The sequence below is a fragment of the Scyliorhinus torazame genome, chromosome 27, assembly GCF_047496885.1.
Source record: "Scyliorhinus torazame isolate Kashiwa2021f chromosome 27, sScyTor2.1, whole genome shotgun sequence".
NCBI classification, from domain to species: Eukaryota; Metazoa; Chordata; class Chondrichthyes; order Carcharhiniformes; family Scyliorhinidae; genus Scyliorhinus; species Scyliorhinus torazame.
Window position 1 is genome coordinate 42,669,053 of NC_092733.1, and position 20,770 is coordinate 42,689,822.

The following is a 20,770-nucleotide window of genomic DNA, read 5'->3' on the forward strand; positions in this document are numbered from 1 at the left end:
AATCCTTGCTCAATTGGGCCAAGAACCCGTGAGGCGTATGCTACGGGGTGTTTGGTTTTAATGTTTCCTATCTGAATCGCTACAGGGGCTGTGATGTGTCCCTGCTGCAAGTGTCCTGTGAAACCGCTGAGGGTAATGGTGTCTGTGGTGGGCCATGTATCCCGTTGGAACATTGTGGAGGAATTTAACGTGGTGCGGGACCCTCCTGTGTCCCAAAGAAATTCTACGGGGTGTCCCCGGACTGTGCCTGCCACGACCGGCCTTCCGGACTTGTCCCAAAGGGTGTCGCAGATCCAAGTTGGGGAGTCCGAACACTGTCAATTGGTGCCGTTCATGTCTGCGTTCTCGGAACGGGCGCTAGCACTGTGAATGGGCTTGGCTCTATTCTTATTCAGGGTGCATGCCTGCTGGTTTCGCTGCTGCTTCTGGGGGGCTTGACATTCTCGTGCGTAATGTCCTAATTGTCCGCAATTGTAACACTCGTGGGATTTAGGCTGCTGTGGGCTATTTCTTCCCTCATTTACCCATGCGGGGTTTTGATGTGTCCTGACTGGATGCATGTTAGCATCTGCCTGCTCTTCCTCTACTTTACCGTGAGCTGATTTTCCCTGAAGGGACTGTTCCCAAGCTCGGGATAATCTCTTTAGTATCCATTTCCCATTGTGGACCTCGTCTGAGGGGGTCATAATTAGCACACGCTCTCTGTCCTGCTTCAGTCGTGTGAGAGACTAGGATTCAAGTCCATTTGGCCATATTTTCTGGTGTCAAATGGGCTAACTCTCCAAATACTGCTGTGAAGTGGGACCAAAGGCGTCCAGCAAACTCTGTTGGGTGCTCGGTCTTTTTCTGTCTGCATCTATTGAGGCCTTCTACGTGATCTCCCTTATTGTAACTGATCGCATCTAGTATCGCTGTGTGCATTTCTTGGAGCGTGCCTCCTCCTACATTTTGTGGGTCGGGAAGGGCTGCCACGACTGAGGGGTCGAGGCTCAAAACTGTGAGCTTCACTTGCTCTTTTTCATCCAGGCCATACATGGTCGCCTGCAAGTGTTGGGCACACTGGATAAGTGGGGCTTGTTCAAGGATCAGCTACTGCGTGTTCTTGATAAGTATGTACCGGTCAGACAGGGAGGAAGGCGTCGAGCGAGGGAACCGTGGTTTACCAAGGAAGTGGAATCTCTTGTTAAGAGGAAGAAGGAGGCCTATGTGAAGATGAAGTGTGAAGTTTCGGTTGGGGCGATGGATAGTTACAAGGTAGCGAGGAAGGATCTAAAGAGAGAGCTAAGACGAGCAAGGAGGGGACATGAGAAGTATTTGGCAGGAAGGATCAAGGAAAACCCAAAAGCTTTCTATAGGTATGTCAGGAATAAGCGAATGACTAGGGAAAGAGTAGGACCAGTCAAGGACAGGGATGGGAAATTGTGTGTGGAGTCTGAAGAGATAGGCGAGATACTAAATGAATATTTTTCGTCAGTATTCACTCAGGAAAAAGATAATGTTGTGGAGGAGAATGCTGAGCCCCAGGCTAATAGAATAGAGGGCATTGAGGTACGTAGGGAAGAGGTGTTGGCAATTCTGGACAGGCTGAAAATAGATAAGTCCCCGGGACCTGATGGGATTTATCCTAGGATTCTCTGGGAGGCCAGGGAAGAGATTGCTGGACCTTTGGCTTTGATTTTTATGTCATCATTGGCTACAGGAATAGTGCCAGAGGACTGGAGGACAGCAAATGTGGTCCCTTTGTTCAAAAAGGGGAGCAGAGACAACCCCGGCAACTATAGACCGGTGAGCCTCACGTCTGTAGTGGGTAAAGTCTTGGAGGGGATTATAAGAGACAAGATTTATAATCATCTAGATAGGAATAATATGATCAGGGATAGTCAGCATGGCTTTGTGAAGGGTAGGTCATGCCTCACAAACCTTATTGAGTTCTTTGAGAAGGTGACTGAACAGGTAGACGAGGGTAGAGCAGTTGATGTGGTGTATATGGATTTCAGCAAAGCGTTTGATAAGGTTTCCCACGGTAGGCTATTGCAAAAAATACGGAGGCTGGGGATTGAGGGTGATTTAGAGATATGGATCAGAAATTGGCTAGCTGAAAGAAGACAGAGGGTGGTGGTTGATGGGAAATGTTCAGAATGGAGTACAGTCACAAGTGGAGTACCACAAGGATCTGTTCTGGGGCCGTTGCTGTTTGTCATTTTTATCAATGACCTAGAGGAAGGCGCAGAAGGGTGGGTGAGTAAATTTGCAGACGATACTAAAGTCGGTGGTGTTGTCGATAGTGTGGAAGGATGTAGCAGGTTACAGAGGGATATAGATAAGCTGCAGAGCTGGGCTGAGAGGTGGCAAATGGAGTTTAATGTAGAGAAGTGTGAGGTGATTCACTTTGGAAGGAATAACAGGAATGCGGAATATTTGGCTAATGGTAAAGTTCTTGAAAGTGTGGATGAGCAGAGGGATCTAGGTGTCCATGTACATAGATCCCTGAAAGTTGCCACCCAGGTTGATAGGGTTGTGAAGAAGGCCTATGGAGTGTTGGCCTTTATTGGTAGAGGGATTGAGTTCCGGAGTCGAGAGGTCATGTTGCAGCTGTACAGAACTCTGGTACGGCCGCATTTGGAGTATTGCGTACAGTTCTGGTCACCGCATTATAGGAAGGACGTGGAGGCTTTGGAGCGGGTGCAGAGGAGATTTACCAGGATGTTGCCTGGTATGGAGGGAAAATCTTATGAGGAAAGGCTGATGGACTTGAGGTTGTTTTCGTTGGAGAGAAGAAGGTTAAGAGGAGACTTAATAGAGGCATACAAAATGATCAGGGGGTTGGATAGGGTGGACAGTGAGAGCCTTCTCCCGCGGATGGATATGGCTGGCACGAGGGGACATAACTTTAAACTGAGGGGTAATAGATATAGGACAGAGGTCAGAGGTAGGTTCTTTACGCAAAGAGTAGTGAGGCCGTGGAATGCCCTACCTGCTACAGTAGTGAACTCGCCAACATTGAGGGCATTTAAAAGTTTATTGGATAAAGATATGGATGATAATGGCATAGTGTAGGTTAGATGGCTTTTGTTTCGGTGCAACATCGTGGGCCGAAGGGCCTGTACTGCACTGTATTGTTCTATGTTCTATGTTCTATGTTTGCACAAAATAGAACATAGAACATTACAGCGCAGTACAAAATTCACTCCAAAGGGGCCATCCTTTCCCTTTTAGATATTTCCGAATTTCCTCTTCCCATATGGGACCCTGCCCTGCTCTATTAGTCGCTGTGACCTCAAATTCCTGGGGGTTCATAAGGCGTTCCATTGCCTTCATTGCCATCTCTACTGTTATCTCTGGGTTTCGAATTTGGAACGGGGGGAATAAAGTGGTGATGTAAACACTGGTACGGCTGACACTATTTTCCGGTCTACAAAACTCCCAACAGTTTTACGCAACAAAATCTATCAAGTTTACCTTGTATCCCTTGTTAGTACGCATGCAAATTACACACTTCCGAATCTTGGAGGTTTGATCGATATTGGTCTTGCGCTTGTGGGTTTTACTTTTTCCAGTTGGATTTCTGATTCAAATTTGGGTTCTCTCGGAGTGACAAAGCTACTTCTAGGTTGGGTCCCGGCAGAGTCGCCAGTAATGTTGGTCTGTTTACTTGCTATAAATATGGCGATTAATAAGGTCGCCTTTCTTAATTCCAATTATGAATATGCTTTCAGAGTCGCCAGGTATCTCTCGATACCGCCACAAGGTTCAACCGAATACCGATCAAAGAGCCAATACACCAGTTAGTTAGTTCAAAGTCAATGATACTTTATTTCCACACAGTATGATTTACTCATGCACGATAATACTACAAGCTAAACTATCCATATCGTTAACACCTACACTTAACTTCGGGTACCCGCTTAGGTCAGAGGAACAATGGCCGTTGTTCAGATCTGAGGCTGTTGGGTTCGAAGAGGTAACAGGAGAACAGCTAAGGTCGCCCGTCTGGTAGCGAGCGTTGACCTTGAACTTGCTTCTGGTGGTGCTGGTGGAAGGGCCTTTCCGCTTGAGAGCCGAATCCAAGAGGCTGAATCTCTGGTGGGGGTTCCTTCTTTTACTTGGAGGGGCTTTGCGCACTTTTAGGCGGGCCTTAAACTTGGTCCCAATTAATTGGGCAGCATCTTGATCATTGTCATCGATCTAAACCAATAAAGGGGCGGGTGCCTTGATGGCCGGGCGTGTCCTAGGTGGCCGTTGGCCTCGCGTTGTTTGTGTCTTTTGGTTGTGGTAGTGGCGCCAGAATGTCTGAGACAGTGTCAGCTACCTGAGCATTAGTCCTTTGTTCCTTGGAGATGGGCCATCAATATGTAAATCGACCCAGAGTTTCGATTCCGTCTGCTGACTGCCTTCCAAATATACATTCAGGCTTTGTACCTGCTTGTTGCTTTGTATTGTCCATATTTCCCTATAGGCTCTGTGAGTGTCCATTTTATACTGAAAGTGGCCATCCCAGATGGATACAGTCGAGGGATTGAGATTCAGAGCCATGAGGTCATGTTGCAGCTGTACAAAACTCTGGTGCGGCCGCATTTGGAGTATTGCGTACAGTTCTGGTCACCGTATTATAGGAAGGATGTGGAAGCATTGGAAAGGGTGCAGAGGAGATTTGCCAGGATGTTGCCTGGTATGGAGGGAAGATCTTATGAGGAAAGGCTGAGGGACTTGAGGCTGTTTTCATTAGAGAGAAGAAGGTTAAGAGGTGAATTAATTGAGGCATACAAGATGATCAGAGGATTGGATAGGGTGGACAGTGGAGCCTTTTTCTTCGGATGGTGATGGCTAGCGCGAGGGGACATAGCTTTAAATTGAGGGGAGATAGATATAGGACAGATGTCAGAGGTTGGTTCTTTACTCAGAGAGTAGTAACGGCGTGGAATGCCCTGCCTGCAACAGTAGTGGACTCGCCAACACTAAGGGCATTCAAATGGTCATTGGATAGACATATGGACGATAAGGGAATAGTGTAGATGGGCTTCAGAGTGGTTTCACAGGTCGGCGCAACATCGAGGGCCGAAGGGCCTGTACTGCGCTGTAATGTTCTATGCTTGTGACAATAAAGATTATTATTATTATCTGTACACTGACTGGTGTCTCTCAGGGAGATATCTGTACACTGACTGGTGTCTCTCAGGGAGATATCTGTACACTGACTGGTGTCTCTCAGGGAGATATCTGTACACTGACTGGTGTCTCTCAGGGAGATATCTGTATACTGACTGGTGTCTCTCAGGGAGATATCTGTACTCTGACTGGTGTCTCTCAGTCCCCTCTCAGGGAGATATCTGTACACTGACTGGAGTCTCTCAGGGAGATATCTGTACACTGACTGGTGTCTCTCGGAGATATCTGTACACTGACTGGTGTCTCTCAGTCCCCTCTCTCTCTCAGGGAGATATCTGTCCACTGACTGGTGTCTCTCAGTCCCCTCTCTCACAGGGAGATATCTGTACACTGACTGGTATCGCTCAGTCCCCTCTCTCTCAGGGAGATATCTGTACACTGACTGGTGTCTCTCAGTCCCTCCTGTCTCTCAGGGAGATATCTGTACACTGACTGGAGTCTCTCAGGGAGATATCTGTACTCTGACTGGTATCGCTCAGTCCCCTCTCTCTCTCAGGGAGATATCTGTACACTGACTGGTGTCTCTCAGTCCCCTCTCTCTCTCAGGGAGATATCTGTACACTGGCTGGTGTCTCTCAGTCCCTCCTCTCTCTCAGGGAGATATCTGTACACTGACTGGTGTCTCTGATCTGTCTCTCTTGATCTTCTCTCCTTAGGGCTGCCGATCATTTTCGATTGGACATCCTGGTTACATCAGCTCGGACAAAGAGGCTTCAATTGAGTATGTGAGTCACCAACATCCCAGTCACCCACAGCTATTCAGCATTGTGAGGCAAGCCTGTGTGCGGAGTCTCAGCTGTGAGGTGAGTTTATTGCCTCGTCCCTCAGTCCCAACTGCCCACCTTCTCCCCGTACCCCTCAATCCCAACTTCCCACCTTCTCCCCGTACCCCTCAATCCCAACTTCCCACCTTCTCCCCGTACCCCTCAGTCACAACTGCCCACCTCCTCCCCTTAGCCCTCAATCCCCATCTACCCACGTTCTTCCGCAGCACGCTTCCCATCTCCAGGGTCCCAGGTTCGATTCCAGCTTGGGTCACTGTCTGTGCGGAGTCTGCACATCCTCCCCGTGTGTGCGTGGGTTTCCTCCGGGTGCTCCGGTTTCCTCCCATAGTCCAAAGATGTGCAGGTTAGGTGGATTGGCCATGATAAATTGCCCTTCGTGTCCAAAATCCCCTTTAGTGTTGGGTGGGATTACTGGGTTATGGGATAGGGTGGAGATGTTAACCTTGGGTCGGGTGCTCTTTCCAAGAGCCGGTGCAGACTCGATGGGCCGAATGGCCTCCTTCTGCATTGTAAATTCTATGATATCCCTCAATCCCCATCTACCCATATTCTTCTCATATCCCTCAATGCCCAACTAACCACCTTCCCTCATTTCCCTCAATCCTCACCAACCTACCTTCTCCCCGTGTCTCTCGATCCCCACCAACTCCTCTTGAGGGTTATGGGGAGGTAGTGGGTTTGAGTCCCTGGGAGATTTGAATTTTAAAATTCAGCCAATGTTCCATGGGTGACCTCCCTATCCTCCCTCACCTGCAGGTGTGTCCTGGTCGAGAGGGCCCCATTTTCTTTGGTGACGAACAGCATGGCTTTGTGTTCAGCCACACGTTTTTCATCAAGGACAGCCTGGCACGAGGGTTTCAGCGCTGGTACAGCATCATCGTCGTGGCGATGGACAGGATCTACCTGATCAACTCCTGGCTCTTCCTCCTGAACACCATTCGCGGCATCATCGATGAACTGCAGGGAAACGCTCTCAAGGTGGGATTTGTTTTGCCAGGGTCATTATTAAACTGGAAAGAGTGCAGAAAAGATTTAGTAGGATGTTACCGGGACTTGATGGTTTGAGTTATAAGGCGAGGCTGGATAGACTGGGACTTTTTTCCCTGGAGCGTAGGAGGCTTAGGGGTGATCTTATAGAGGTCTATAAAATAATGAGGGGCATAGATAAGGTAGATAGTCAACATCTTTTCCCAAAGGTAGGGGAGTCTAAAACTAGAGGGCATAGGTTTAAGGTGAGAGGGGAGAGATTCAGAAGGGCCCAGAGGGGCAATTGCCACATGCCAGGATGTAGTTGGAATATTGCACCCAGTAATGCCTGGGGGCCTTAGGGACACGGGGAGTGCGTGGGGCCTCAGGGACACGGGGAGTGCGTGGGGCCTCAGGGACACGGGGAGTGCGTGGGGCCTCAGGGACACGGGGAGTGCGTGGGGCCTCAGGGACACGGGGAGTGCGTGGGGCCTCAGGGACACGGGGAGTGCGTGGGGCCTCAGGGACACGGGGAGTGCGTGGGGCCTCAGGGACACGGGGAGTGCGTGGGGCCTCAGGGACACGGGGAGTGCGTGGGGCCTCAGGGACACGGGGAGTGCGTGGGGCCTCAGGGACACGGGGAGTGCGTGGGGCCTCAGGGACACGGGGAGTGCGTGGGGCCTCAGGGACACGGGGAGTGCGTGGGGCCTCAGGGACACGGGGAGTGCGTGGGGCCTCAGGGACACGGGGAGTGCGTGGGGCCTCAGGGACACGGGGAGTGCGTGGGGCCTCAGGGACACGGGGAGTGCGTGGGGCCTCAGGGACACGGGGAGTGCGTGGGGCCTCAGGGACACGGGGAGTGCGTGGGGCCTCAGGGACACGGGGAGTGCGTGGGGCCTCAGGGACACGGGGAGTGCGTGGGGCCTCAGGGACACGGGGAGTGCGTGGGGCCTCAGGGACACGGGGAGTGCGTGGGGCCTCAGGGACACGGGGAGTGCGTGGGGCCTCAGGGACACGGGGAGTGCGTGGGGCCTCAGGGACACGGGGAGTGCGTGGGGCCTCAGGGACACGGGGAGTGCGTGGGGCCTCAGGGACACGGGGAGTGCGTGGGGCCTCAGGGACACGGGGAGTGCGTGGGGCCTCAGGGACACGGGGAGTGCGTGGGGCCTCAGGGACACGGGGAGTGCGTGGGGCCTCAGGGACACGGGGAGTGCGTGGGGCCTCAGGGACACGGGGAGTGCGTGGGGCCTCAGGGACACGGGGAGTGCGTGGGGCCTCAGGGACACGGGGAGTGCGTGGGGCCTCAGGGACACGGGGAGTGCGTGGGGCCTCAGGGACACGGGGAGTGCGTGGGGCCTCAGGGACACGGGGAGTGCGTGGGGCCTCAGGGACACGGGGAGTGCGTGGGGCCTCAGGGACACGGGGGAGTGCGTGGGGCCTCAGGGACACGGGGAGTGCGTGGGGCCTCAGGGACACGGGGAGTGCGTGGGGCCTCAGGGGCACGGGGAGTGCGTGGGGCCTTAGGTGCACGGGGAGTGCGTGGGGCCTTGGGGACAAGGGGAGTGTGTGGGGCCTCAGGGACACGGGGAGTAGGTGGCGATTGAGGGATACGGGGAGTAGGTGGCGATTGAGGGATGATGGGAGTAGGTGGAGATTGAGGGATATGGGGAGTCGGTGGAGATTGAGGGATACGGGGAGTAGGTGGAGATTGAGGGATACGGGGAGTATAGAATCATAGAATCATAGAAGTTTACAGCATGGAAACAGGCCCTTCGGCCCAACCAGTCCATGCCGCCCAGTTTTTACCATTAAGCTAGTCCCAGTTGCCCGCACTTGGCCCATAACCCTCTATACCCATCTTACCCATCTAACTATCTAAATGCTTTTTAAAAGACACAATTGTACCCGCCTCTACTACTACCTCTGGCAGCACATTCCAGACACTCACTACCCTCTGAGTGAAGAAATTGCCCCTCTGGGCCCTTCTGAATCTCTCCCCTCTCACCTTAAACCTATGCCCTCTAGTTTTAGACTCCCCTACCTTTGGGAAAAGATGTTGACTATTTACCTTATCTATGCCCCTCATTATTTTATAGACCTCTATAAGATCACCCCTAAGCCTCCTACGCTCCAGGGAAAAAAGTCTCAATCTATCCAGCCTCTCCTTATAACTCGAACCATCAAGTCCCGGTAACATCCTAGTAAATCTTTTCTGCACTCTTTCTAGTTTAATAATATCCTTTCTGTAATAGGGTGACCAGAACTGCACACAGTATTCCAAGTGTGGCCGTACCAATGTCTTGTACAACTTCAACAAGACGTCCCAACTCCTGTATTCAATGTTCTGACCAATGAAACCAAGCATGCCGAATGCCTTCTTCACCACCCTGTCCACCTGCGACTCCACCTTCAAGGAGCTATGAACCTGTACTCCTAGATCTCTTTGTTCTATAACTCTCCCCAACGCCATACCATTAACTGAGTAGGTCCTGGCCTGATTCGATCTGCCAAAATGCATCACCTCACATTTATCTAAATTAAACTCCATCTGCCATTCGTCGGCCCACTGGCCTAATTGATCAAGATCCCGTTGCAATCCTAGATAACCTTCTTCACTATCCACTGTGCCACCAATCTTGGTGTCATCTGCAAACTTACTAACCATGCCTCCTAAATTCTCACCCAAATCATTAATATAAATCACAAATAACAGTGGACCCAGCACCAATCCCTGAGGCACACCACTGGTCACAGGCCTCCAGTTTGAAAAACAACCCTCTACAACTGTCTTCTGTCATCCAGCCAATTTTGAATCCAATTGGCAACCTCACCCTGGATCCTGTGAGCTTTAACCTTCTGCAACAACCTACCATGCGGTACCTTGTCAAAGGCTTTGCTAAAGTCCATGTAGACAATGTCTACTGCACTGCCCTCATCTACCTTCTTGGTCACCCCCTCAAAAAACTCAATCAAATTTGTGAGACATGATTTTCCACGCACAAAGCCATGCTGACTGCCCCGAATCAGTCCTTGCCTCTCTAAATGCTTGTAGATCCTGTCTCTCAGAATACCTTCTAGCAACTTACCTACTACAGACGTTAGGCTCACCGGTCTGTAGTTCCCAGGCTTTTCCCTGCTGCCCTTCTTAAACAAGGGCACAACATTCGCCACTCTCCAATCTTCAGGCACCTCACCTGTGGCTGCCGATGATTCAAATATCTCTGTTAGGGGACCCGCAATTTCCTCCCTAGCCTCCCACAACATCCTGGGATACATTTCATCAGGTCCCAGGGATTTATCTACCTTGATGTGCTTTAAGACTTCCAGCACCACCTCCTCTGTAATATGCACACTTCTCAAGACATCACTATTTATTTCCCTTAGTTTCCTAACATCCATGCCTTTCTCCACCGTGAATACCGATGAGAAATATTCATTCAGGATCTCACCCAACTCTTGTGGCTCTGCACATAGATGTCCTTGTTGATCCTTCAGAGGCCCGACTCTGTCCCTAGTTACTCTTTTCCCCTTTATGTATCTGTAGAAGCTCTTTGGATTCTCCTTTGCATTATTTGCCAAAGCAATTTCATGTCCCCTTTTTGCCCTCCTGATTTCCGTCTTAACTCTATTTCGACAATCTCTATACTCTTCAAGGGATCCACTTGATCCCAGTTGTTTATGTACGTCATATGCCTCCTTCTTCTTTTTGACCAGAGTCTCAATATCTCGAGTCATCCAGGGTTCCCTACTTCTACCAGCCTTGCCCTTCACTCTAAAGGGAATGTGCTTCACCCTGGTTAACACATTTTTAAAAGCCTCCCATTTACCAGCTGTCCCTTTGCCTGCCAACAGTCTCCCCCAATCTACCTCTGAAAGTTCCTGTCTGATACCATCAAAATTGGCCTTGCCCCAATTAAGAATGTTAACTCTTGGACCAGACCTATCATTCTCCATAGCTATCTTAAAACTAATGGCGTTATGGTCACTTGTCCCAAAGTGATCCCTCACTAACACTTCTGTCACTTGCCCTTCCTTATTTCCCAAGACGAGGTCAAGTTTTGCCCCCTCTCTAGTCGGTCCATCCACATACTGAATGAGAAATTCCTCCTGAATACACTCAACAAATTTCCCTCCATCCAAGCCCCTAATGCTATGGCTGTCCCAGTCAATGTTGGGAAAGTTAAAGTCCCCTACTATTACCACCCTATTATTCTTGCAGCTATCTGTAATCTCCTTACATATTTGCTCCTCAATTTCCCGCTGACTATTTGGGGGCCTGTAGTACAGTCCTATCAAGGTGATCCTCCCTTCTTATTTTTCAGTTCCACCCATATAGACTCAGTGGGCGAACCCTCGGATATATCCCCTCTAAGTGATGTTCTCCCTAATCAAAAACGCCACTCCCCCTCCTCTCTTACCTCCTGTTCTATCCTTTCTATAGCATCTGTACCCCGGAACATTGAGCTGCCAGTCCTGCCCCTCCCTTAGCCATGTTTCAGTCATAGCTATAATATCCCAGTCCCATGTGCCCATCCATGCCCTGAGTTCATCCGCTTTGCCTGTCAGGCCCCTTGCATTGAAATAAATGCAGTTTAATATAGACTTTCCTTGCTCTCTGCCCTGCTTTCTCTGGTCATGCTTTACACACTCTCCTTCCTGCCTTTTGTTTCTGTCCCCACTGACTTCCTACATCGGTTCCCATCCCCCTGGCACATTAGTTTAAACCCTCCCCAACTGCACTAGCAAACACACTCCCGAGAACATTGGTTCCGGTCCCACCCAGATGCAGACCGTCCGATTTGTACAGGTCCCACCTCCCCCAGAACCGGTCCCAATGTCCCAGGAATTTGAAACCCTCCCTCTTGCACCATCTCTCAAGCCACGTATTCATCCTAGCTATCCTGTCATTCCTACTCTGACTATCACGTGGCACTGGTAGCAATCCTGAGATTACTACCTTTTGAGGTCCTACTTTTTAGTTTAACTCCTAACTCCCTAAATTCAGCTTGTAGGACCTCATCCCGTTTTTTTACCTATATCGTTGGTGCCTATATGCACCACGACAGCTGGCTGTTCACCCTCCCCCTCCAGAATGCCCTACATCCGCTCCGAGACATCCTTGACCCTTGCACCAGGGGAGTAGGTGGAGATTGAGGGATACGGGGAGTAGGTGGAGATTGAGGGATACGGGGAGTAGGTAGAGATTGAGGGATACGGGGAGTAGGTGCGGCCTGAGGGATACGGGGAGTAGGTGGGGATTGAGGGATACGGGGAGTAGGTGGAGATTGAGGGATACGGGGAGTAGGTGGAGATTGAGGGATACGGGGAGTAGGTGGAGATTGAGGGATACGGGGAGTGGGTGGAGATTGAGGGATACGGGGAGTAGATGGAGATTGAGGGATACAGGGAGTAGATGGAGATTGAGGGATACGGGGAGTAGGTGGAGATTGAGGGATACGGGGAGTAGGTGGGGCCTGAGGGATACGGGGAGTAGGTGGGGCCTGAGGGATACGGGGAGTAGGTGGAGATTGAGGGACACGGGGAGTAGGTGGCGATTGAGGGACACGGGGAGTCGGTGGAGGTTGAGGGATACGGGGAGTAGGTGGAGATTGAGGGATACGGGGAGTAGGTGGAGATTGAGGGATACAGGGAGTGGGTGGAGATTGAGGGATACGGGGAGTAGATGGAGATTGAGGGATACGGGGAGTAGGTGGAGATTGAGGGATACGGGGAGTAGGTGGGGCCTGAGGGATACGGGGAGTAGGTGGGGCCTGAGGGATACGGGGAGTAGGTGGGGCCTGAGGGACACGGGGAGTCGGTGGAGATTGAGGGACACGGGGAGTCGGTGGAGGTTGAGGGATACGGGGAGTAGGTGGAGATTGAGGGATACGGGGAGTAGGTGTAGATTGAGGGATACGGGGAGTGGGTGGAGATTGAGTGATACGGGGAGTGGGTGGAGATTGATGGATACGGGGAGTGGGTGGAGATTGAGGGATACGGGGAGTAGGTGGAGATTGATGGATACGGGGAGTGGGTGGAGATTGAGGGATACGGGGAGTAGGTGGAGATTGAGGGATACGGGGAGTGGGTGGAGATTGAGGGATACGGGGAGTGGGTGGAGATTGAGGGATACGGGGAGTGGGTGGAGATTGAGGGATACGGGGAGTGGGTGGAGATTGAGGGATACGGGGAGTGGGTGGAGATTGAGGGATACGGGGAGTGGGTGGAGATTGAGGGATACGGGGAGTGGGTGGAGATTGAGGGATACGGGGAGTGGGTGGAGATTGAGGGATACGGGGAGTGGGTGGAGATTGAGGGATACGGGGAGTGGGTTTGAAATTGAGGGATACGGGGAGTGGGTGGAGATTGAGGGATACGGGGAGTGGGTGGAGATTGAGGGATACGGGGAGTGGGTGGAGATTGAGGGATACGGGAAGTAGGTGGGGCCTGAGGGATACGGGGAGTAGGTGCGGCCTGAGGGATACTGGGAGTCGGTGGAGATTGAGGGAAATGGGGTGAAGGCAGGTAGGTGGGGGATTGAATTGTGTTAATGTATGGAGTCTTATACCCCAGTGTCATTCTCATTCATTGTCTCTCTCCCTCCTTCCCTTCCTCTCTCTCTCTCTCTCTCAGGTTTTTGAGGCTGAGCAGTTTGGATGTCCTCAGCGTGCACAGCGGATGAACACAGCCTTCACCCCGGGCGCCTTCCTGCACCAGAGGAACGGCAACGCTGCCCGCTCACTGCCCTCGCTCACCAACGACCTCAATCTCTGGGCCTCGCTGCACACCAGCTTCGCTTGGTGAGAGTGAGGGATCGGGGAGGGAGGTCCTCCGAAATGGTCTGGGAATGCTGTCAATGGTCTGAGAAGGGCCCATGTGTAGGACTGGGGCCTCGGCCCGAGGGTGCTGTGTTCGCCTGAATGTGGGGTTGGGCCTGGGGCCTCGGCCTGGCTCCTGCATGGGCATTGCCAGCTACTGAGCCCCACGAGGCCAGAATTAAATTTAATTTGTGCCGATCTGCCACTAACTGACTCCCACCTCCGTCCCACAGGTTGCTGAAAGCCTGTGGCAGCCGACTGACAGAAAAGCTTCTAGAAGGCGCACCCACCGAGGACACCCTGGTCCAGATGGAGAAGCAGGCAGGTGAGAGCAGGCTCCTAGTGCTAATCCAACTTCCCCTCGCCACCCGTCTCCTGGCAGTGCTGCACTGTCAGAGGTAGATGTAAATACTCTAGGATTGGAGAGTTGTCCCTGTTTCCTGTGGACCAAGTCCTTCAGACTGAATTCACTCCAAATATATCCACTTGGCCACAGCTGACGGTGTTGTGGGATCTTGCTATGTACAGGGAGGCTGCCACTAATTGGAACAGTGGGTGATGATGAGAAGATGAATTGGAATCTCTTGATGGACTGACCAGATTGAATCTGTTCACCAACATCCTGTGGTTAATGTTTATCTCCCTCTCTGACTCTCTCTCTGACTCTCCCTCTCTCTGACTCTCCCTCTCTCTCTGACTCTCCCTCTCTCTCTGACTCTCCCTCTCTCTCTGACTCTCCCTCTCTCTCTGACTCTCCCTCTCTCTCTGACTCTCCCTCTCTCTCTGACTCTCCCTCTCTCTCTGACTCTCCCTCTCTCTCTGACTCTCCCTCTCTCTCTGACTCTCTCCCCCCCCCCCATTACAGAGCTGGAGGAGGAGTCTCTGGGCTGGGACGGCTCAGAGAATCTGGAACGGCCCCGGCGCATTGCGGAGGAGGCTACGGGGGGACGCGACGTGGGAAAGGGAGCGCTGGATCTGCCCATGCCCTCGGAGGGTGTCTGGGGGGCAGGGCAGCCTCTGACCCCAGGGCCGTCGGCCGCCTTCCGATCGCTGCGACACATGAGACAGGTGGGTAAGGTGTGCGTCGAGTGTGGGCACTGTGCCAGTGGGGCACTTGTCTCCTTGGAAATGAGTGCTCCTGACGCGGGTGGGGGAATAGTGGGGTCAAGGTGTGACAGCTCACCCCCTCTGGTAGCACCGAACCTTGACTGTTGGGAAAAGGATGGCGTGGCTGCTGCTTCCTGTTTTTCCGCTCACTGGGACAACAAAGAACAAAGAAATGTACAGCACAGGAACAGGCCCTTCGGCCCTCCAAGCCCGTGCCGACCATGCTGCCCGACTAAACTACAATCTTCTACACTTCCTGGGTCCGTATCCCTCTATTCCCATCCTATTCATGTATTTGTCAAGATGCCTCTTAAATGTCACTATCGTCCCTGCTTCCACCACCTCCTCCAGTAGCGAGTTCCAGGCACCCACTACCCTCTGCGTAAAAAAACTTGCCTCGCACATCTACTCTAAACCTTGCCCCGCTCACCTTAAACCTATGCCCCCTAGTAATTGACCCCTCTACCCCGGGGAAAAGCCTCTGACTATCCACTCTGTCTATGCCACTCATAATTTTGTAGACCTCTATCAGGTCTCCCCTCAACCTCCTTCGTTCCAGTGAGAACAAACCGAGTTTATTCACCGCTCCTCATAGCTAATGCCCTCCATACCAGGCAACATTCTGGTAAATCTCTTCTGCACCCTCTCTAAAGCCTCCACATCCTTCTGGTAGTGTGGCGACCAGAATTGAACACTATACTCCAAGTGTGGCCTAACTAAGGTCTCTACAGCTGCAACATGACTTGCCAATTCTTATACTCAATGCCCCGGCCAATGAAGGCAAGCATGCCATATGCCTTCTTGACTACCTTCTCCACCTGTGTTGCCCCTTTCAATGACCTGTGGACCTGTACTCCTAGATCTCTCTGACTTTCAATACTCTTGAGGGTTCTACCATTCACTGTATATTCCCTACCTGCGTTAGACCTTCCAAAATGCATTACCTCACATTTGTCCGGATTAAACTCCATCTGCCATCTCTCCGCCCAAGTCTCCAAACAATCTAAATCCTGCTGTATCCTCTGACAGTCCTCATCGCAATCCGCAATTCCACCAACCTTTGTGTCGTCTGCAAACTTATTAATCAGACCAGTTACATTTTCCTCCAAATCATTTATATATACTGCAAACAGCAAAGGTCTCAGCACTGATCCCTGCGGAACACCACTGGTCATAGCCCTCCAATTAGAAAAGCATCCTTCCATTGCTACTCTCTGCCTTCTATGACCTAGCCAGTTCTGTATCCACCTTGCCAGCTCACCCCTGATCCCGTGTGACTTCACCTTTTGGACTAGTCTACCATGAGGGACCTTGTCAAAGGCCTTACTGAAGTCCATATAGACAACTTCCACTGCCCTACCTGCATCAATCATCTTAGTGACCTCCTCGAAAAACTCTATCAAGTTAGTGAGACACGACCTCCACTTCACAAAACCATGCTGCCTCTCACTAATACGTCCATTTGCTTCCAAATGGGAGTAGATCCTGTCTCGAAGAATTCTCTCCAGTAATTTCCCTACCACTGAAGTAAGGCTCACCGGCCTGTAGTTCCCTGGATTATCCTTGCTACCCTTCTTAAACAGGGGAACAATATTGGCTATTCTCCAGTCCTCCAGGACATCACCTGAAGACAGTGAGGATCCAAAGATTTCTCTCAAGGCCTCAGCAATTTCCTCTCCAGCCTCCTTCAGTATTCTGGGGTAGATCCCATCAGGCCCTGGGGACTTATCTACCTTAATATTTTTTAAGACACCCAACACCTCGTCTTTTTGCATCTCAATGTGACCCAGGCTATCTACACACCCTTCTCCAGACTCAACATCTACCAATTTCTTCTCTTTGGTGAATACTGATGCAAAGTATTCATTTAGTACCTCGCCCATTTCCTCTGGCTCCACACATAGATTCCCTTGCCTATCCTTCAGTGGGCCAACCCTTTCCCTAGCTACCCTCTTGCTTTTTATGTACGTGTAAAAAGCCTTGGGATTTTCCTTAACCCTATTTGCCAATGACTTTTCGTGACCCCTTCGTGACAAACACAAGAATTCCAAATTTCAGAAGATCAAGACAATTTGTGCAACAGGATTGGTTGTTTTTGGTTGGTTGAAGCATTGCCATGGCGTGAGCAACAGGGAACTTGCTGGTCCCCAAGCCCCTGTGGAATTCAAGAAAAAAAGTCAATGCCTGGACAGATCCCTTTTGTTTGAAGAGGGAGGGGTGGGGCGTTCACAGCTGATCTGTTTCTAGTCCCACATTCCCATCTAACCCCAATGACCTTTGACCCCTTTGCCTAATGGGAAAATCTCTACCTCCACCTCAAAGACACTCACTTCCTCCTCTCATTCAGGGCAGCACGGTAGCATTGTGGTTAGCACAATTGCTTCACAGCTCCAGGGTCCCAGGTTCGATTCCGGCTTGGGTCACTGTCTGTGCGGAGTCTGCACATCCTCCCTGTGTGTGCGTGGGTTTCCTCCGGGTGCTCCGGTTTCCTCCCACAGTCCAAAGATGTGCAGGTTAGGTGGATTGGCCATGATAAATTGCCCTTAGTGTCCAAAATTGCCCTTAGTGTTGGGTGGGGTTACTGAGTTGTGGGGATAGGGTGGAGGTGTTGACCTTGGGTAGGGTGCTCTTTCCAAGAGCCGGTACAGACTCGATGGGCCGAATGGCCTCCTTCTGCACTGTAAATTCTATGTTCTATTCTGAAATATTCTCCTCACCTGTGTGCTGAAAGGGCGACCCCCTAATTTTAAAACAGAGGCCCCTGGTCCTGGACTTACCCACAATCCTTTCCACCCCCACCTTGTCGAGACCGCTCAGGATCCGCTAAACTTCAATTGAGCCCCCCCCCCCCCCACTCTTCTAAACTCCGGGGGAAACCAGCCCAGTCTCTCCGACCTTTCCTCATCACACAACCCGCTCATTCCAGGTCAGTCTGGTAAACCTGCTCTGAACCGCCTCCAACACATTTACACCCTCCCCAAATAAGGAGACACAAACTGCACCCAGTGTCCCAGATGTGGTCTCACCAACGCCCTGTGTAACTGAAGCATAACCTCCTTATTTTTATGTTCAATTCCTCTCCGTGACTAAGGACAGCATTCCATTAGCCTTGCTGCACCAGCACACTAACCTTCAGGACTCAGGCACAGGAACACCTCAATCCCACTGTGTCTCGGAATTCTGCACTCGTTCTCCGTTTCAGTGATTCTCTTTTTAAAATGTTTTTCCTGCCAAACTTCACATTTTCCCACATTACACTCCATCTGCCATTTTATTGCCCGCTCACTTAATCTGTATATATCTCTCTTTCCTCCCCCCCCCCCTCTCTCTCTCGGGGTGCCCCTTCCCTCCCAGCTAGCTATCACCAGCAAACATAGGCACATTATTCAAGTGTGTTTCCCTCTGAAAACACTTCACTGAATCCCCCCATCCCACCTCAATCGACATCCTGGGGGTTACCATTGATCAGAAACTGAACTGGTCTCAGCCACATTAATACTGTGGCTACCAGAGCAGGTCAGAGGCTGGGAATCCTGCGAAGAGTAACTTACCTCCTGACTCCCCCAAAGCCTGTCCACCATCTACAAGGCACAAGTCAGGAGTATACTGGAATACTCTCCACTTGCCTGGATGAGTGCGGCTCCAAAAACATTCGAAGCTCGACACCATCCAGGACAAAGCAGCCCGCTTGATTGCTCCCCCTTCCACAAACGTTCAAACCCTCCACCACCTACAAACAGTAGCAGCCGTGTGTACCATCTACAAGATGCACTGCAGCAACTCACCAAGGTTCCTTAGGCAGCACCTTCCAAACCCACGGCGACTACCATCTGGAAGAACAAGAGCATCAGATACCTGGGAACCCCACCACCTGGAGGTTCACCTCCAAACCAGTCGTCTGCGCCCTTTGTTACCTTCAGCTTATCCAAAAATCTCCATCCGTATCCTAACCTTCTCCGAATTGCCCCTCACCCTCTCCCTGTGCTCGTTGACCCACACTGACCTCTGGTCTGATAAACCCTCCAATTCCAAATTCTCATCCTCCCTCCCTCCCTATCTCTGTGACCTCCTACAGCCCCCCGGGGTCTCTGCGCTCCTCAGATTCCGGCCCCTCGAGCATCCCCCCATTTCCGTGGTCCTGCCATTGGCGGCCGTGCCTTCTGCTGCCCTGAGGGGGCTCCAAGCTCTGGAATTCCACCCCCACCCCTCCCCAAACCTCTCCGCTCCATCTCTCTATCTTTCCATTAAGATGCTCCCTAGAACTGAGTCATTCACCGAGTACAGGCTTGGCGGGCCGAAGGGCCTGTCCCCGTGCTGTACTTTTCTTTGTCCTTTGTTCTACACAAGGTTTATTGAGAGCTCGATTAAAAGGGCCATCTGTTGGGCTGAGGGATGTTTGATGATTAACCTCCCACATTCCCCCCCCACCCCCTCTCTCCTGACCCCATTGCTTGCCGCAAGTCTGTCGAATGTGTCTGACCCTCTCTCTCAGGTGCTGGGACCCTCCTCATTCCGAGTGCTGGCCTGGCATGTGCTGATGGGTAATCAGGTGATCTGGAGAGGGACAAACCGGGAGCTCATCCAATCAGCAATTGACATTCTAATGGTGAGCACGATGCAGTCTGTATCTAACCCCATGCTATACCTGTCCTGGGAGTGTTTGATGGGGCCAGTGTAGAGGGAGCTTTACTCTGTATCTAACCCCATGCTATACCTGTCCTGGGAGTGTTTGATGGGGACTATGTAGAGGGAGCTTTACTCTGTATCTAACCCAGTGCTGTACCTGTCCTGGGAGTGTTTGATGGGGACAGTGTAGAGGGAGCTTTACTCTGTATCTAACCCCGTGCTGTAACTGTCCTGGGAGTGTTTGATGGGGACAGTGTAGAGGGAGCTTTACTCGGTATCTAATCCCGTGCTGTACCTGTCCTGGCAGTGTTTGATGGGGCAGTGTAGAGGGAGCTTTACTCGGTATCTAATCCCGTGCTGTACCTGTCCTGGCAGTGTTTGATGGGGCAGTGTAGAGGGAGCTTTACTCTGTATCTAACCCAGTGCTGTACCTGTCCTGGGAGTGTTTGATGGGGACAGTGTAGAGGGAGCTTTACTCTGTATCTAAACTCGTGCTGTACCTGGGGAGGGGGTGTAATTTGTTGTTGGGAGTTTGATGGACTGGATTGTCCGTGTCTGGTTTGAGTTGGCTAATTTCTGCTCTCTTTTCTCTTTCTCCCCCCCCCCCCCCCCCCCCCCCCCCCTTCTCCCCTCAGACTATGCTCCCTGTGGGGTGCGTGAGAAAGATCCCGTACAACGAGGCCTATGAGGAAGCGTACCGCTGTAACTTCCTGGGCCTGGGGCCGGCAGTCCACATCCCACCTCACATCGCCTCCTCCGGTGAGTGGTGGGGTGGGGGGTTGGGTTGGGTGGGGGGGGTTGGGTGGGGGGGTGGGGGGGTGCGGGTGGGTTAGGTGGGGGGGTTGGGTGGGGGTGGGAGTGGACTGGGTGGGTGGGGGGGTGGGTGGGGGGGTTTGGGTGGGGGGGGGTTGGGGTGAGGTGGGGGTGGGTTGGGTGGGGGGGTGGGGGGTTGGGTGGGGGTGGGGTGGGTTGGGTGGGGATGGGCGGGTAGGGTGGGGTGGGAGTGGACTGGGTGGGTGGGGGGGGTTGGCGGGGGTTGGGTGGGGGGGGTTGGGTGGGGGGTGGGTTGGGTTGGGGGGTTGGGGTGAGGTGGGGGGGTTGGGGGGTTGGGTGGGGGTGGGGGTGCGGGGGGGTTGGGTGGGGTGGGGGGGGTGGTTTGGGTGGGGGGGTGGGGGGTTGGGTGGGGGTGGGTTGGGTGGGGGTGGGCGGGTAGGGTGGGGGGTGCGGGGGGGGTTGGGTGGGGTGGGGGGTTCTACGATGAGTAAACTGGGTGGATATTCTGCAGAGTTTGGAAATATAAGC

The 20,770-nt window shown here is 52.1% G+C and overlaps 1 protein-coding gene across 1 annotated transcript in view; it reads left to right on the forward strand.

Annotated features, from left to right (window-relative positions):
- The window catches only part of flcn (folliculin), a 52,902-nt gene that overhangs the window by 17,230 nt on the left and 14,902 nt on the right, over positions 1-20,770 (forward strand). Inside the window, exons 3-9 of the mRNA XM_072491041.1 lie at positions 5,823-5,969; positions 6,708-6,929; positions 13,551-13,717; positions 13,969-14,060; positions 14,601-14,803; positions 19,335-19,448; positions 20,104-20,227. Coding sequence (XP_072347142.1) covers positions 5,823-5,969; positions 6,708-6,929; positions 13,551-13,717; positions 13,969-14,060; positions 14,601-14,803; positions 19,335-19,448; positions 20,104-20,227 — 1,069 coding nt within the window. The remainder of the gene's footprint in view (positions 1-5,822; positions 5,970-6,707; positions 6,930-13,550; positions 13,718-13,968; positions 14,061-14,600; positions 14,804-19,334; positions 19,449-20,103; positions 20,228-20,770) is intronic.